The sequence below is a fragment of the Asterias amurensis genome, chromosome 19 (assembly GCF_032118995.1).
Source record: "Asterias amurensis chromosome 19, ASM3211899v1".
Taxonomy (NCBI): Eukaryota; Metazoa; Echinodermata; class Asteroidea; order Forcipulatida; family Asteriidae; genus Asterias; species Asterias amurensis.
The window spans coordinates 5,831,411-5,846,692 of NC_092666.1; the positions used below are offsets into that span (position 1 = coordinate 5,831,411).

The window sequence follows — 15,282 nt, forward strand, 5'->3', positions numbered from 1 at the left end:
GCCCTGGTCTAATTTGGTTATTAACCATAGATACAGAACTAAAATAATATATCTATGTTATTAACTTACGCGCAATGTACCTGCTCTAATTTGGTTTAAAACAGACCAATCATAAAGTCTGTGTGTAGTGCAAACTACCACCATTAACTAGCATAGCGCCCTCTTTGTTGTGTTGTTGCAATAACACAGTCCACACGCTCCATCATTAAATACCAAAAGAACAACTTGGTTTCGTATCCAAAATGTTCGACCCCATGAGTAGCTTGTGTACGAAACAACTTCCGTTGTAGACAACCCGGTATATCATGTGAGTGTGAGAACTGCAACAAGTTGTCAAATTTCTCTTCTTTTCTCATCACATTTGCTGTACTGCCTGTGGAGTGTTATTTCCTCGATAGAAAGATGCCATCGAAGAAGAAGAAGAACAAGAAGAAGAAGCAGTGCAACGGTTTTTATATGTACATGATGGATAAGAAACGAGGTTTTGAGATAGAATGTGATGTGGCAAAGATCTGACAACGCGATCCCCCAGTTGGCTCATTCAGGATGGAAGGTAGGCTTGAATTTCTTATTGAAAAGACCTTTGGTGGATTTCACAAAGAGTTAAGACTAGACTTATCTTGCGTTAGGACGAGCTACTCATTCTAACTTAGGACTAGCCACACGTTTTGTGTATCTCCTAGGTGTAGGACTAGTCTTACGTTAGGTCTCCTAGTCGTAGTCATGTCTTTGTAAAATGGACACTGGGACTATTGAATTCCCCTATTGCCTTATTGGAAAATGTCAAAGACTTACTTCAAGAAACCATTAAAGGCATCCCTGTGAGCCTTAAAGGGGTCTAAAATTTTGGGCCTCCTAAACGCTATACGCTTTTAAAATCAGCGATGATAGATGAAAGTTTTACGACCAAGTTTGTTCATTTTGGACCAAAAATCAAAACTCACGAAATTCTCAATAAATCTAAACATTTTTGTTGTTTACCCAGTCTCAACTGATCAAATGCCTTCAGTAGTCCGTTCTGTATCAATTGGAACAATAAAATCATCAAAACTTTTTTGACCCCCAAATCTTAAAATTTGACCATACCGGTATGGTCGATTTTGTTCATTTTGAACCAAAAATCCTAACTCACAAAATTCTCAATAAATCTTAAAATTTTGGTTGTTTACCCAGTCTCAACTGATAAAATGTCTCCGGTAGTCTGTTCTGTATCATTTGGAACCATAATATCATCAGATATTTTTTAACCCCAAATCTGAAAATTTGACCATACCGGTATGGTCGATTTTTTTCATTTTGGACCAAAAATCCAAACTCACAAAATCCTCAATAAATCTAAACATTTTGGTTGTTTACCCAGTCTCAACTGATGAAATGTGTTCAGTAGTATCTTCTGTATCATTTGAAAGCAGAAAATCACCAAAATTTTGGGGGTGAAAAAAATGTCTGTATCATTTTGAACCTTAAAATCATCAGAAAAGATTTGAAATCTGAAAAATCGACCCATGCCAGCATCACAGATTTCTTTGGATTTTTGACCGAAAACACAAACTCACAAAATTCTTTAAAAATCTAAAACTTTCGCTTCCGCATTGATAAAATGTGTTCAGTAGTATCTTCTGTATCGTTCGAAAGCAAAAAAACACAGAATTTTTTTTCTCCCCAATTCTGGGAAAATCGACCCATGCCGGCATCACAGATTTGTTTGGATTTTTGGCCAAAAACACAAACTCACAAAATTCTTAACAAATCTCGAAAACTTTTGCTTATATACCCAGTCCGCACTGATAAAATGTCTTCAGTAGTATCTTCTGTATCATTTGAAAGCATAAATTCACCGAAAATTTGTTCACCTCAAATCTGAAAAATCGACCCATGCCGGCATCACAATTTTTGGAGGATTTTTGACCAAAAACACAAACTCACAAAATTCGTAATGAATCTCAAACTTTTGCTCATTTACCCAGTCCGCACTGATAAAATGTCTTCAGTAGTATCTTCTGTATCATTTGAAAGCATAAATTCACCGAAAATTTGTTCACCCCAAATCTGAGAATCGACCCACGCCGGCATCATAATTTTTTTTGGATTTTTGACCAAAAACACAAACTCACAAAATTCGTAATAAATCTCTAACTTTTGCTTATATACCCAGTCCGCACTGATAAAATGTCTTCAGTAGTATCTTCTGTATCATTTGAAAGCATAAATTCACCGAAAATTTGTTCACCCCAAATCTGAAAAATCGACCTATGCCGGCATCACAGATTTTTTTTGATTTTTGACCAAAAACACAAACTCACTAAATTCTTAATAAATCTCAAACTTTTGCTCATTTACCCAGTCCGCACTGATAAAATGTCTTCAGTAGTATGTTCTGTTTCATTTGAAAGCATAAATTCACCGAAAATTTGTTCACCCCAAATCTGAAAAATCGACCCATGCCGGCATCACAATTTTTTTTGGATTTTTGACCAAAAACACAAACTCACAAAATTCGTAATAAATCTCTAAATTTTTCTTATATACCCAGTCCGCACTGATAAAATGTCTTCAGTAGTATCTTCTGTATCATTTGAAAGCATAAATTCACAAAAAAAAATTTCACCCCAAATCTGAAAAATCGACCCATGCCGGTATCACAATTTTTTTTGGATTTTTGACCAAAAACACAAACTCACAAAATTCGTAATAAATCTCTAACTTTTGCTTATATACCCAGTCCGTACTGATAAAACGTCTGCAGTAGTATCTTCTGTATCATTTGAAAGCTTAAATTCACCGAAAATTTGTTCATCCCAAATCTGAAAAATCGACCCATGCCGGCATCACAGATGTTTTTGGATTTTTGACCAAAAACACAAACTCACTAAATTCTTAATAAATCTCAAACTTTTGCTAATTTACCCAGTCCGCACTGATAAAATGTCTCCAGTAGTATCTTCTGTATCATTCGAAAGCATAAATTCACCGAAAATTTGTTCAACCCAAATCTGAAAAATGGACCCATGCCGGCATCACAATTTTTGGGGGATTTTTGACCAAAAACACAAACTCACAAAATTCGTAATAAATCTCTAACTTTTGCTTATATACCCAGTCCGCACTGATAAAATGTCTTCAGTAGTATCTTCTGTATCATTTGAAAGCATAAATTCACAAAAAAAAATTTCACCCCAAATATGAAAAATCGACCCATGCCGGCATCACAATTTTTTGGGGATTTTTGACCAAAAACACAAACTCACACAATTCGTAATAAATCTCTAACTTTTGCTTATATACCCAGTCCGCACTGATAAAATGTCTTCAGTAGTATCTTCTGTATCATTTGAAAGCATAAATTCACCGAAAATTTGTTCACCCCAAATCTGAAAAATCGACCCATGCCGGCATCACAGATTTGTTTGGATTTTTGACCAAAAACACAAACTCACTAAATTCTTAATAAATCTCAAACTTTTGCTCATTTACCCAGTCCGCACTGATAAAATGTCTTCAGTAGTATCTTCTGTATCATTTGAAAGCATAAATTCACCGAAAATTTGTTCATCCCAAATCTGAAAAATCGACCCATGCCGGCATCACAATTTTTTTTGGATTTTTGACCAAAAACACAAACTCACAAAATTCGTAATAAATCTCTAAATTTTTCTTATATACCCAGTCCGTACTGATAAAACGTCTGCAGTAGTATCTTCTGTATCATTTGAAAGCTTAAATTCACCGAAAATTTGTTCATCCCAAATCTGAAAAATCGACCCATGCCGGCATCACAGATGTTTTTGGATTTTTGACCAAAAACACAAACTCACTAAATTCTTAATAAATCTCAAACTTTTGCTAATTTACCCAGTCCGCACTGATAAAATGTCTCCAGTAGTATCTTCTGTATCATTCGAAAGCATAAATTCACCGAAAATTTGTTCAACCCAAATCTGAAAAATGGACCCATGCCGGCATCACAATTTTTTGGGGATTTTTGACCAAAAACACAAACTCACAAAATTCGTAATAAATCTCTAACTTTTGCTTATATACCCAGTCCGCACTGATAAAATGTCTTCAGTAGTATCTTCTGTATCATTTGAAAGCATAAATTCACCGAAAATTTGTTCACCCCAAATCTGAAAAATCGACCCATGCCGGCATCACAGATTTGTTTGGATTTTTGACCAAAAACACAAACTCACTAAATTCTTAATAAATCTCAAACTTTTGCTCATTTACCCAGTCCGCACTGATAAAATGTCTTCAGTAGTATCTTCTGTATCATTTGAAAGCATAAATTCACCGAAAATTTGTTCATCCCAAATCTGAAAAATCGACCCATGCCGGCATCACAATTTTTTTTGGATTTTTGACCAAAAACACAAACTCACAAAATTCGTAATAAATCTCTAACTTTTGCTTATATACCTAGTCCGCACTGATAAAATGTCTTCAGTAGTATCTTCTGTATCATTTGAAAGCATAAAATCACCGAAAATTTGTTCATCTCAAATCTGAAAAATCGACCCATGCCGGCATCACAGATTTTTTTGGATTTTTGACCAAAACACAAACTCACTAAATTCTTAATAAATCTCTAACTTTTGCTTATATACCCAGTCCGCACTGATAAAATGTCTTCAGTAGTATCTTCTGTATCATTTGAAAGCATAAATTCACCCAAAAAAATTTCACCCCAAATCTGAAAAATCGACCCATGCCGGCATCACAATTTTTTGGGGATTTTTGACCAAAAACACAAACTCACAAAATTCGTAATAAATCTCTAACTTTTGCTTATATACCCAGTCCGCACTGATAAAATGTCTTCAGTAGTATCTTCTGTATCATTTGAAAGCATAAATTCACCGAAAATTTGTTCACCTCAAATCTGAAAAATCGACCCATGCCGGCATCACAGATTTTTTTGGATTTTTGACCAAAAACACAAACTCACTAAATTTTTAATAAATCTCCAACTTTTGCTCATTTACCCAGTCCGCACTGATAAAATGTCTTCAGTAGTATCTTGTGTATCATTTGAAAGCATAAACTCACCGAAAATTTGTTCATCTCAAATCTGAAAAATCGACCCATGCCGGCATCACAGATTTTTTTGGATTTTTGACCAAAAACACAAACTCACTAAATTCTTAATAAATCTCTAACTTTTGCTTATATACCCCGTCCGCACTGATAAAATGTCTTCAGTAGTATCTTCTGTATCATTTGAAAGCATAAATTCACAAAAAAAATTTCACCCCAAATCTGAAAAATCGACCCATGCCGGCATCACAATTTTTTGGGGATTTTTGACCAAAAACACAAACTCACAAAATTCGTAATAAATCTCTAAATTTTGCTTATATAGCCAGTCTGCACTGATAAAATGTCTTCAGAAGTATCTTCTGTATCATTTAAAAGCATAAATTCACAAAAAAAATTCACCCCAAATCTGAAAAATCGACCCATGCCGGCATCACAATTTTTTGGGGGATTTTTGACCAAAAACACAAACTCACAAAATTCGTAATAAATCTATAACTTTTGCTCATTTACCCAGTCCGCACTGATAAAATGTCTTCAGTAGTATCTTCTGTATCATTTGAAAGCATAAATTCACCGAAAATTTGTTCATCTCAAATCTGAAAAATCGACCCATGCCGGCATCACAGATTTTTTTGGATTTTTGACCAAAAACACAAACTCACTAAATTCTTAATAAATCTCCAACTTTTGCTTATATACCCAGTCCGCTCTGATAAAATGTCTTCAGTAGTATCTTCTGTATCATTTGAAAGCATAAATTCACAAAAAAAAATTTCACCCCAAATCTTAAAAATCGACCCGTGCCGGCATCACAATTTTTTGGGGATTTTTGACCAAAAACACAAACTCACAAAATTCGTAATAAATCTCTAACTTTTGCTTATATACCCAGTCCGCACTGATAAAATGTCTTCAGTAGTATCTTATGTATCATTTGAAAGCATAAATTCACCGAAAATTTGTTCACCCCAAATCTGAAAAACTAACCCATGTTGGCATCACAGATTTTTTAAATTTTTGAACAAAAACACAAACTCACAAAATTCTTAATAAATCTCAAACTTTTGCTAATTTACCCAGTCCGCACTGATAAAATGTCTTCAGTAGTATCTTATGTATCATTTGAAAGCATAAATTCACCGAAAATTTGTTCACCCCAAATCTGAAAAACTAACCCATGTTGGCATCACAGATTTTTTAAATTTTTGAACAAAAACACAAACTCACAAAATTCTTAATAAATCTCAAACTTTTGCTAATTTACCCAGTCCGCACTGATAAAATGTCTTCAGTAGTATCTTCTGTATCAATTGAAAGCATAAATTCACCGAAAATTTGTTCACCCCAAATCTGAAAAATTGACCCATGCCGGCATCACAATTTTTGGGGGATTTTTGACCAAAAACACAAACTCACAAAATTCGTAATAAATCTCTAACTTTTGCTTATATACCCAGTCCGCACTGATAAAATGTCTTCAGTAGTATCTTATGTATCATTTGAAAGCATAAATTCACCGAAAAATTGTTCACCCCAAATCGGAAAAATTTACCCATGCCGGCATCACAGATTTTTTAAATTTTTGACCAAAAACACAAACTCACAAAATTCTTAATAAATCTCAAACTTTTGCTAATTTACCCAGTCCGCACTGATAAAATGTCTGCAGTAGTATCTTCTGTATTATTTGAAAGCATAAATTCACCGAAAATTTGTTCACCCCAAATCTGAAAAATCGACCCATGCCGGCATCACAATTTTTTTGTTGATTTTTGACCAAAAACACAAACTAACAAAATTCTTAATTAATCTCTAACTTTTGCTTATATACCCAGTCCGCACTGATAAAATGTCTTCAGTAGTATCTTCTGTATCATTTGAAAGCATAAATTCACTGAAAAATTTTTCAACCCAAATCTGAAAAATCGACCCATGCCGGCATCACAATTTTTGGGGGATTTTTGACTAAAAACACAAACTCACAAAATTCGTAATAAATCTCTAACTTTTGCTTATATAGCCAGTCCGCACTGATAAAATGTCTTCAGTAGTATCTTCTGTATCATTTGAAAGCATAAATTCACCGAAAATTTGTTCACCCCAAATCTGAAAAATTTACCCATGTTGGCATCACAGATTTTTTAAATTTTTGACCAAAAACACACACTCACTAAATTCTTAATAAATCTCAAACTTTTGCTAATTTACCCAGTCCGCACTGATAAAATGTCTTCAGTAGTATCTTCTGTATCATTTGAAAGCATAAATTCACCGAAAATTTGTTCACCCCAAATCTGAAAAATCGACCCATGCCGGCATCACAATTTTTGGGGGATTTTTGACCAAAAACACAAACTCACAAAATTCGTAATAAATCTCTAACTTTTGCTTATATACCCAGTCCGCACTGATAAAATGTCTTCAGTAGTATCTTATGTATCATTTGAAAGCATAAATTCACCGAAAATTTGTTCACCCCAAATCTGAAAAATTTACCCATGCCGGCATCACAGATTTTTTAAATTTTTGACCAAAAACACAAACTCACAAAATTCTTAATGAATCTCAAACTTTTGCTAATTTACCCAGTCCGCACTGATAAAATGTCTTCAGTAGTATCTTCTGTATCATTTGAAAGCATAAATTCACCGAAAATTTGTTCACCCCAAATCTGAAAAATCGACCCATGCCGGCATCACAATTTTTGGGGGATTTTTGACCAAAAACACAAACTCACTAAATTCTTAATAAATCTCTAACTTTTGCTAATTTACCCAGTCCGCACTGATAAAATGTCTGCAGTAGTATCTTCTGTATCATTTGAAAGCATAAATTCACCGAAAATTTGTTCACCCCAAATCTGAAAAATCGACCCATCACAATTTTTTGGGGATTTTTGACCAAAAACACAAACTAACAAAATTCTTAATAAATCTCTAACTTTTGCTCATTTACCCAGTCCGCACTGATAAAATGTCTTCAGTAGTATCTTATGTATCATTTGAAAGCATAAATTCACCGAAAAATTTTTCACCCCAAATCTGAAAAATCGACCCATGCCGGCATCACAATTTTTTGGGGATTTTTGACCAAAAACACAAACTCACAAAATTCGTAATAAATCTCTAACTTTTGCTTATATACCCAGTCCTCACTGATAAAATGTCTTCAGTAGTATCTTGTGTATCATTTGAAAGCATAAATTCACCCAAAAATGTGTTCACCCCAAATCTGAAAAATTTACCCATGCCGGCATCACAGATTTTTTAAATTTTTGACCAAAAACACAAACTCACAAAATTCTTAATAAATCTCCAACTTTTGCTAATTTACCCATTCCGCACTGATAAAATGTCTGCAGTAGTATCTTCTGTATCATTTGAAAGCATAAATTCACCGAAAATTTGTTCACCCCAAATCTGAAAAATTTACCCATGCCGGCATCACAGATTTTTTAAATTTTTGAACAAAAACACAAACTCACAAAATTCTTAATAAATCTCAAACTTTTGCTAATTTACCCAGTCCGCACTGATAAAATGTCTTCAGTAGTATCTTCTGTATCATTTGAAAGCATTATTTCACCGAAAATTTGTTCACCCCAAATCTGAAAAATCGACCCAGGCCGGCATCACAATTTTTTGTTGATTTTTGACCAAAAACACAAACTAACAAAATTCTTAATAAATCTCTAACTTTTGCTCATTTACCCAGTCCGCACTGATTAAATGTCTTCAGTAGTATCTTCTGTATCATTTGAAAGCATAAATTCACCGAAAATGTGTTCACCCCAAATCTGAAAAATTTACCCATGCCAGCATCACAGATTTATTAAATTTTTGACCAAAAACATTCATATGCAAATGACAGTATCAATAGATGATGACACTCAGCCCCTTATCATGAATGGGACTTACACGCGTCAACACCCAAATTCTATGGAGCCACCACCTACTGACACCACCTTGCAGTACAACCATGCTGAAATGCTTGCCATTAGATACCAAGATACCCGCAAATTGGAGATACCACCGCCAGTGTACAACACCCTCAAAGATCTCGGTATTTTCCGGTACTGGAGTAGGCGAGCTGGACGCCATATAAGACGTAACAAACTGCATCGAAACCAGGTAACTTCCAAACTTTCTCCATTGGAAATATATCATATACCGAGCATCAGTTCTACACCTGATGTACATATCAGTGTACATGTTAGTCAGCCCGGTGCTAACATGAATAACTTGACGCCTATTGCCCGTGAGACCTACACTAAACTTAACGTGCACCTCTCGAATGCTAACTCTGTCAGGAATAAGGCTATCCTCACATGTGACTATATACTTGAACATGACGTTGACATCATGGTCATTACAGAATCATGGCTCAGAAAGGAGGATTGTGCGATAATTGGCGAGGCCACACCTCCGGGTTACGTCTGCCTTAGCAAGTCACGTAACAGTGAAACGTTTGGAGGTGGAATCGCAATCTTCAGCAAGGCATCTCTCAACTTATCCTTCGCTGAGTCCAACATATCATCAGCTCAATCATTCGAACTTGCCTGCATCACCAATCCTACTAAACAGCTTCGGTTGTTTGCAATCTACAGACCGCCCCCCTCCGCAAAGAACGGTCTGAATACACCACAGTTTTTGTCGGAGTTCAACGATTTTCTGGCTGAGATCTCACCCCTCTCCGGCAATCACCTGATACTAGGGGACTTCAATCTGCACCTCGATATCCCAAGTAAACCTGAAGTTGCTCAATTTCTCACACTGCTTGTCGACCATGACCTACAGCAACATGTCTATGGAGCCACCCACAAATATGGTCACACCCTTGACCTTGTGATATCGCGTCAAGCGGATACCCTCGTGCAAAACTGTTACAGTGTCAATAATCTCTACTCGGATCATCATGTTATTGTATGCATCATTGACCATGCCAAACCTACTCGACAGTTGGTACAATCGAAGGTTAGGAACTACCGCACCCTCGACACTGATTCATTCACCAATGATCTTACCCGGTCTTTTCAGCTGTTTCCATACGACAGTTGCCCCAGTGATCAACTTTTATTTTATGACAACGCTGTCCTCGGTGTTCTTGATGCTCACTGCCCCGTCAAGATAAGGACACGCAGGTTTAAACAACAGCAACCTTGGTATACGAATGACATTCACCTCGCAAGACGCAACCGCAGACAACTTGAGAGAAAATGGCGTAAAACCAGACATCCTGATGACCACCATGCGTATGTGAGTCAGATCAACTCACTTACAAAGCTCATACGTCATGAAAAGTCGAAGTACTTCAAGGCCCATCTTTCATCTGCCGATACAAAAGCGGTGTTTCAAACTATCAACTCATTGTTAAACAAAGGGGCTCCTCCCCTTCCATCTGGCCAACCCTTGAAAACATTGAGCAACCGGTTTGCAACTTTCTTCAAAGACAAAGTTGCCAAAATAAGATCTAACATCATGTGTTCACTCACCCACACCCCTGAACCCGTTTCACTCCAGCATGCTGATTGCCTAGTACAAGTACCTCAACTCTCTGACTTCCCCCTTGCCGATGAGGACGAGGTCCTCAGACTCATTAGCAAAGCACCGAGCAAGTCATGCGACCTGGACCCTCTCCCGACATGGATGTTGAAATTGAATACCGGGACTCTCCTCTCTGCTCTGGTTTCAATCGTCAATAGCTCGCTTGCCACAGGTTCCTTCCCATCGAGCCTCAAGGAAGTCATAGTATCTCCCATTCTAAAGAAGCCCGGGCTAGACGTGAACAATCTCAAGAACTATAGACCGGTTTCTAACTTGGCATTTATATCGAAACTGATTGAAAAGGTTGCTTTAACTCGTATCAATGATCATCTTTGTACTAATATGTTGTTTCAGAAGTTTCAGTCTGCTTACAGGTCTGGCCACAGCAGTGAGACGGCATTGCTGAGAATCAAGAGTGACATAATGCGTGCTCTTGATGATCGGCAGGCTGTCTTCGTGGTGTTGCTGGATCTGTCGGCGGCGTTCGATACCATTGATTATGTTTCCCTCTTGGATAGATTATATAATGTTTTTGGGTTAACAGGTCATGTTCAACAGTGGTTTCATTCATACCTTGTTGGTCGCACTAATAGAGTTAAGGTTGCTAGTGAGCTATCTGACCCCCAGGTACTGGAGTTTGGTTTACCACAAGGTTCTGTGGTAGGGCCTCAGCTGTTTTCCCTATTTACTTATCCCCTGGCCACAATTATTGAACGGTTTGAGCACATTCGCTATCACTTCTATGCTGACGATACCCAGCTGTACATTCAATTTAATCCCAACAACCCTGGTGAAATCAATCAAGCTCTTTCCACATTGTCGCAATGTATAATGGACATAAAACAATGGATGTTAAGCAACATGCTTCAACTCAACGATTCCAAAACTGATTTCTTTGTCTGTGCCAACAGTAGATGTCTCAGTTCGCTATCTGATGTTTCCCTCCAAGTAGACTCCGAAATCATCCAGCCTTCCACGAATATCAGAAATCTTGGAGTGGAGTTTGACCAGGCCATGCGGATGTCCGACCAAGTCACTTCTATTTGCCGATCCGTTAATTTCAGTCTACGCAACCTTTCTCGGATAAGAATGTACATTGATAAGCCCACATGCCATGCTGCTGTTAGAGCCCTTGTAACGTCTCGTCTCGATTATGCTAACTCTCTTCTCTATGGAATATCATCTGTTGACTGTCAACGCCTTCAACGGCTCCAAAATCGTGCAGCTAAACTGATCTACCAGGCCAAGAAATATGACAGAGTCACTCCCATTCTTCACGATCTTCACTGGCTGACAGTCTCCAACCGTATCAACTTTAAAATTCTTACCCTGGTCTTCAAATGTCTCAATACCGCCTCTGTGCCTTCATACCTAACGGATCTCATTCAGTTGTACAAACCTAACAGATACCTCCGGTCATCTACTGACACCAGACTACTTGCCATCCCCAAAACACGCACCACTACTGGTGAAAAAAGCTTCCACGCTGCTGCCCCCAAACTCTGGAATGATTTACCTCACAGCATCCGCCACTCTAGCTCACTAGCAGCCTTCAAGAAATCTCTCAAAACCCACCTGTTCACCTGATTTGCTAGCTTTTATTTATTCTTTGCTCTTTGTTTATTTTGTGTGTACAGCGCTGTGGTACTTTCCCCTGTTAGTTAGAGCGCTTTATAAATACCTTGTATTATTATTATTATTAAACACAAACTCACAAAATTCTTAATAAATCTCAAACTTTTGCTAATTTACCCAGTCCGCACTGATAAAGTGTCTGCAGTAGTATCTTCTGTATCATTTGAAAGCATAAATTCACCGAAAATTTGTTCACCCCAAATCTGAAAAATCGACCCATGCCGGCATCACAATTTTTTTTGGATTTTTGACCAAAAACACAAACTAACAAAATTCTTAATAAATCTCTAACTTTTGCTAATTTACCCAGTCCGCACTGATAAAATGTCTGCAGTAGTATCTTCTGTATCATTTGAAAGCATAAATTCACCGAAAATTTGTTCACCCCAAATCTGAAAAATCGACCCATGCCGGCATCACAATTTTTGGGGGATTTTTGACCAAAAACACAAACTAACAAAATTCTTAATAAATCTCAAACTTTTGCTAATTTACCCAGTCCGCACTGATAAAATGTCTTCAGTAGTATCTTCTGTATCATTTGAAAGCATAAATTCACCGAAAAATTTGTTCACCCCAAATCTGAAAAATCGACCCATGCCGGCATCACAATTTTTGGGGGATTTTTGACCAAAAACACAAACTCACAAAATTCGTAATAAATCTCTAACTTTTGCTTATATACCCAGTCCGCACTGATAAAATGTCTTCAGTAGTATCTTATGTATCATTTGAAAGCATAAATTCACCGAAAAATTGTTCACCCCAAATCGGAAAAATTTACCCATGCCGGCATCACAGATTTTTTAAATTTTTGACCAAAAACACAAACTCACAAAATTCTTAATAAATCTCAAACTTTTGCTAATTTACCCAGTCCGCACTGATAAAATGTCTGCAGTAGTATCTTCTGTATCATTTGAAAGCATAAATTCACCGAAAATTTGTTCACCCCCAATCTGAAAAATTTACCCATGCCGGCATCACAGATTTTTTAAATTTTTGACCAAAAACACAAACTCACAAAATTCTTAATAAATCTCAAACTTTTGCTAATTTACCCAGTCCGCACTGATAAAATGTCTTCAGTAGTATCTTCTGTATCATTTGAAAGCATAAATTCACCGAAAATTTGTTCACCCCCAATCTGAAAAATTTACCCATGCCGGCATCACAGATTTTTTAAATTTTTGACCAAAAACACAAACTCACAAAATTCTTAATAAATCTCAAACTTTTGCTAATTTACCCAGTCCGCACTGATAAAATGTCTGCAGTAGTATCTTCTGTATCATTTGAAAGCATAAATTCACCGAAAATTTGTTCACCCCAAATCTGAAAAATCGACCCATGCCGGCATCACAATTTTTTGTTGATTTTTGACCAAAAACACAAACTAACAAAATTCTTAATAAATCTCTAACTTTTGCTTATATACCCAGTCCGCACTGATAAAATGTCTTCAGTAGTATCTTCTGTATCATTTGAAAGCATAAATTCACCGAAAAATTTTTCACCCCAAATCTGAAAAATCGACCCATGCCGGCATCACAATTTTTTGGGGATTTTTGACCAAAAACACAAACTCACAAAATTCGTAATAAATCTCTAACTTTTGCTTATATACCCAGCCCGCACTGATAAAATGTCTTCAGTAGTATCTTATGTATCATTTGAAAGCATAAATTCACCGAAAATTTGTTCACACCAAATCTGAAAAATTTACCCATACCGGCATCACAGATTTTTAAAACTTTTGACCAAAAACACAAACTCACAAAATTCTTAATAAATCTCAAACTTTTGCTAATTTACCTAGCCCGCACTGATAAAATGTCTTCAGTAGTATCTTCTGTATCATTTGAAAGCATAAATTCACCGAAAATTTGTTCACCCCAAATCTGAAAAATCGACCCATGCCGGCATCACAATTTTTTGTTGATTTTTGACCAAAAACACAAACTAACAAAATTCTTAATAAATCTCTAACTTTTGCTCATTTACCCAGTCCGCACTGATAAAATGTCTTCAGTAGTATCTTATGTATCATTTGAAAGCATAAATTCACCGAAAAATTTTTCACCCCAAATCTGAAAAATTTACCCATGCCGGCATCACAGATTTATTAAATTTTTGACCAAAAACACAAACTCACAAAATTCTTAATAAATCTGAAACTTTTGCTAATTTACCCAGTCCGCACTGATAAAATGTCTTCAGTAGTATCTTATGTATCATTTGAAAGCATAAATTCACCGAAAATTTGTTCACCCCAAATCTGAAAAATCGACCCATGCCGGCATCACAATTTTTGGGGGATTTTTGACCAAAAACACAAACTAACAAAATTCTTAATAAATCTCTATCTTTTGCTTATATACCCAGTCCGCACTGATAAAATGTCTTCAGTAGTATCTTCTGTATCATTTGAAAGCATAAATTCACCGAAAAATTTTTCACCCCAAATCTGAAAAATCGTCCCATGCCGGCATCACAATTTTTTGGGGATTTTTGACCAAAAACACCAACTCACAAACTTCGTAATAAATCTCTAACTTTTGCTTATATACCCAGTCCGCACTGATAAAATGTCTTCAGTAGTATCTTATGTATCATTTGAAAGCATAAATTCACCGAAAATTTGTTCACCCCCAATCTGAAAAATTTACCCATGCCGGCATCACAGATTTTTTAAATTTTTGACCAAAAACACAAACTCACAAAATTCTTAATAAATCTCAAACTTTTGCTAATTTAACCAGTCCGCACTGATAAAATGTCTGCAGTAGTATCTTCTGTATCATTTGAAAGCATAAATTCACCGAAAATTTGTTCACCCCAAATCTGAAAAATCGACCCATGCCGGCATCACAATTTTTTGTTGATTTTTGACCAAAAACACAAACTAACAAAATTCTTAATAAATCTCTAACTTTTGCTCATTTACCCAGTCCGCACTGATAAAATGTCTTCAGTAGTATCTTATGTATCATTTGAAAGCATAAATTCACCGAAAATTTGTTCACCCCAAATCTGAAAAAATTTACCCATCCGGCATCACAGA

At 36.3% G+C, this 15,282-nt stretch overlaps 1 protein-coding gene across 1 annotated transcript in view; it reads left to right on the forward strand.

Moving 5' to 3' along the window:
- The first annotated feature begins 482 nt into the window (after window positions 1–482).
- Window positions 483–15,282, forward strand: part of LOC139951511 (kielin/chordin-like protein) — a 47,505-nt gene continuing 32,705 nt past the window's right edge. The window contains exon 1 of the mRNA XM_071950440.1: window positions 483–553. Within this exon, the coding sequence (XP_071806541.1) occupies window positions 500–553 (54 nt within the window). The 5' untranslated portion in view covers window positions 483–499. The remainder of the gene's footprint in view (window positions 554–15,282) is intronic.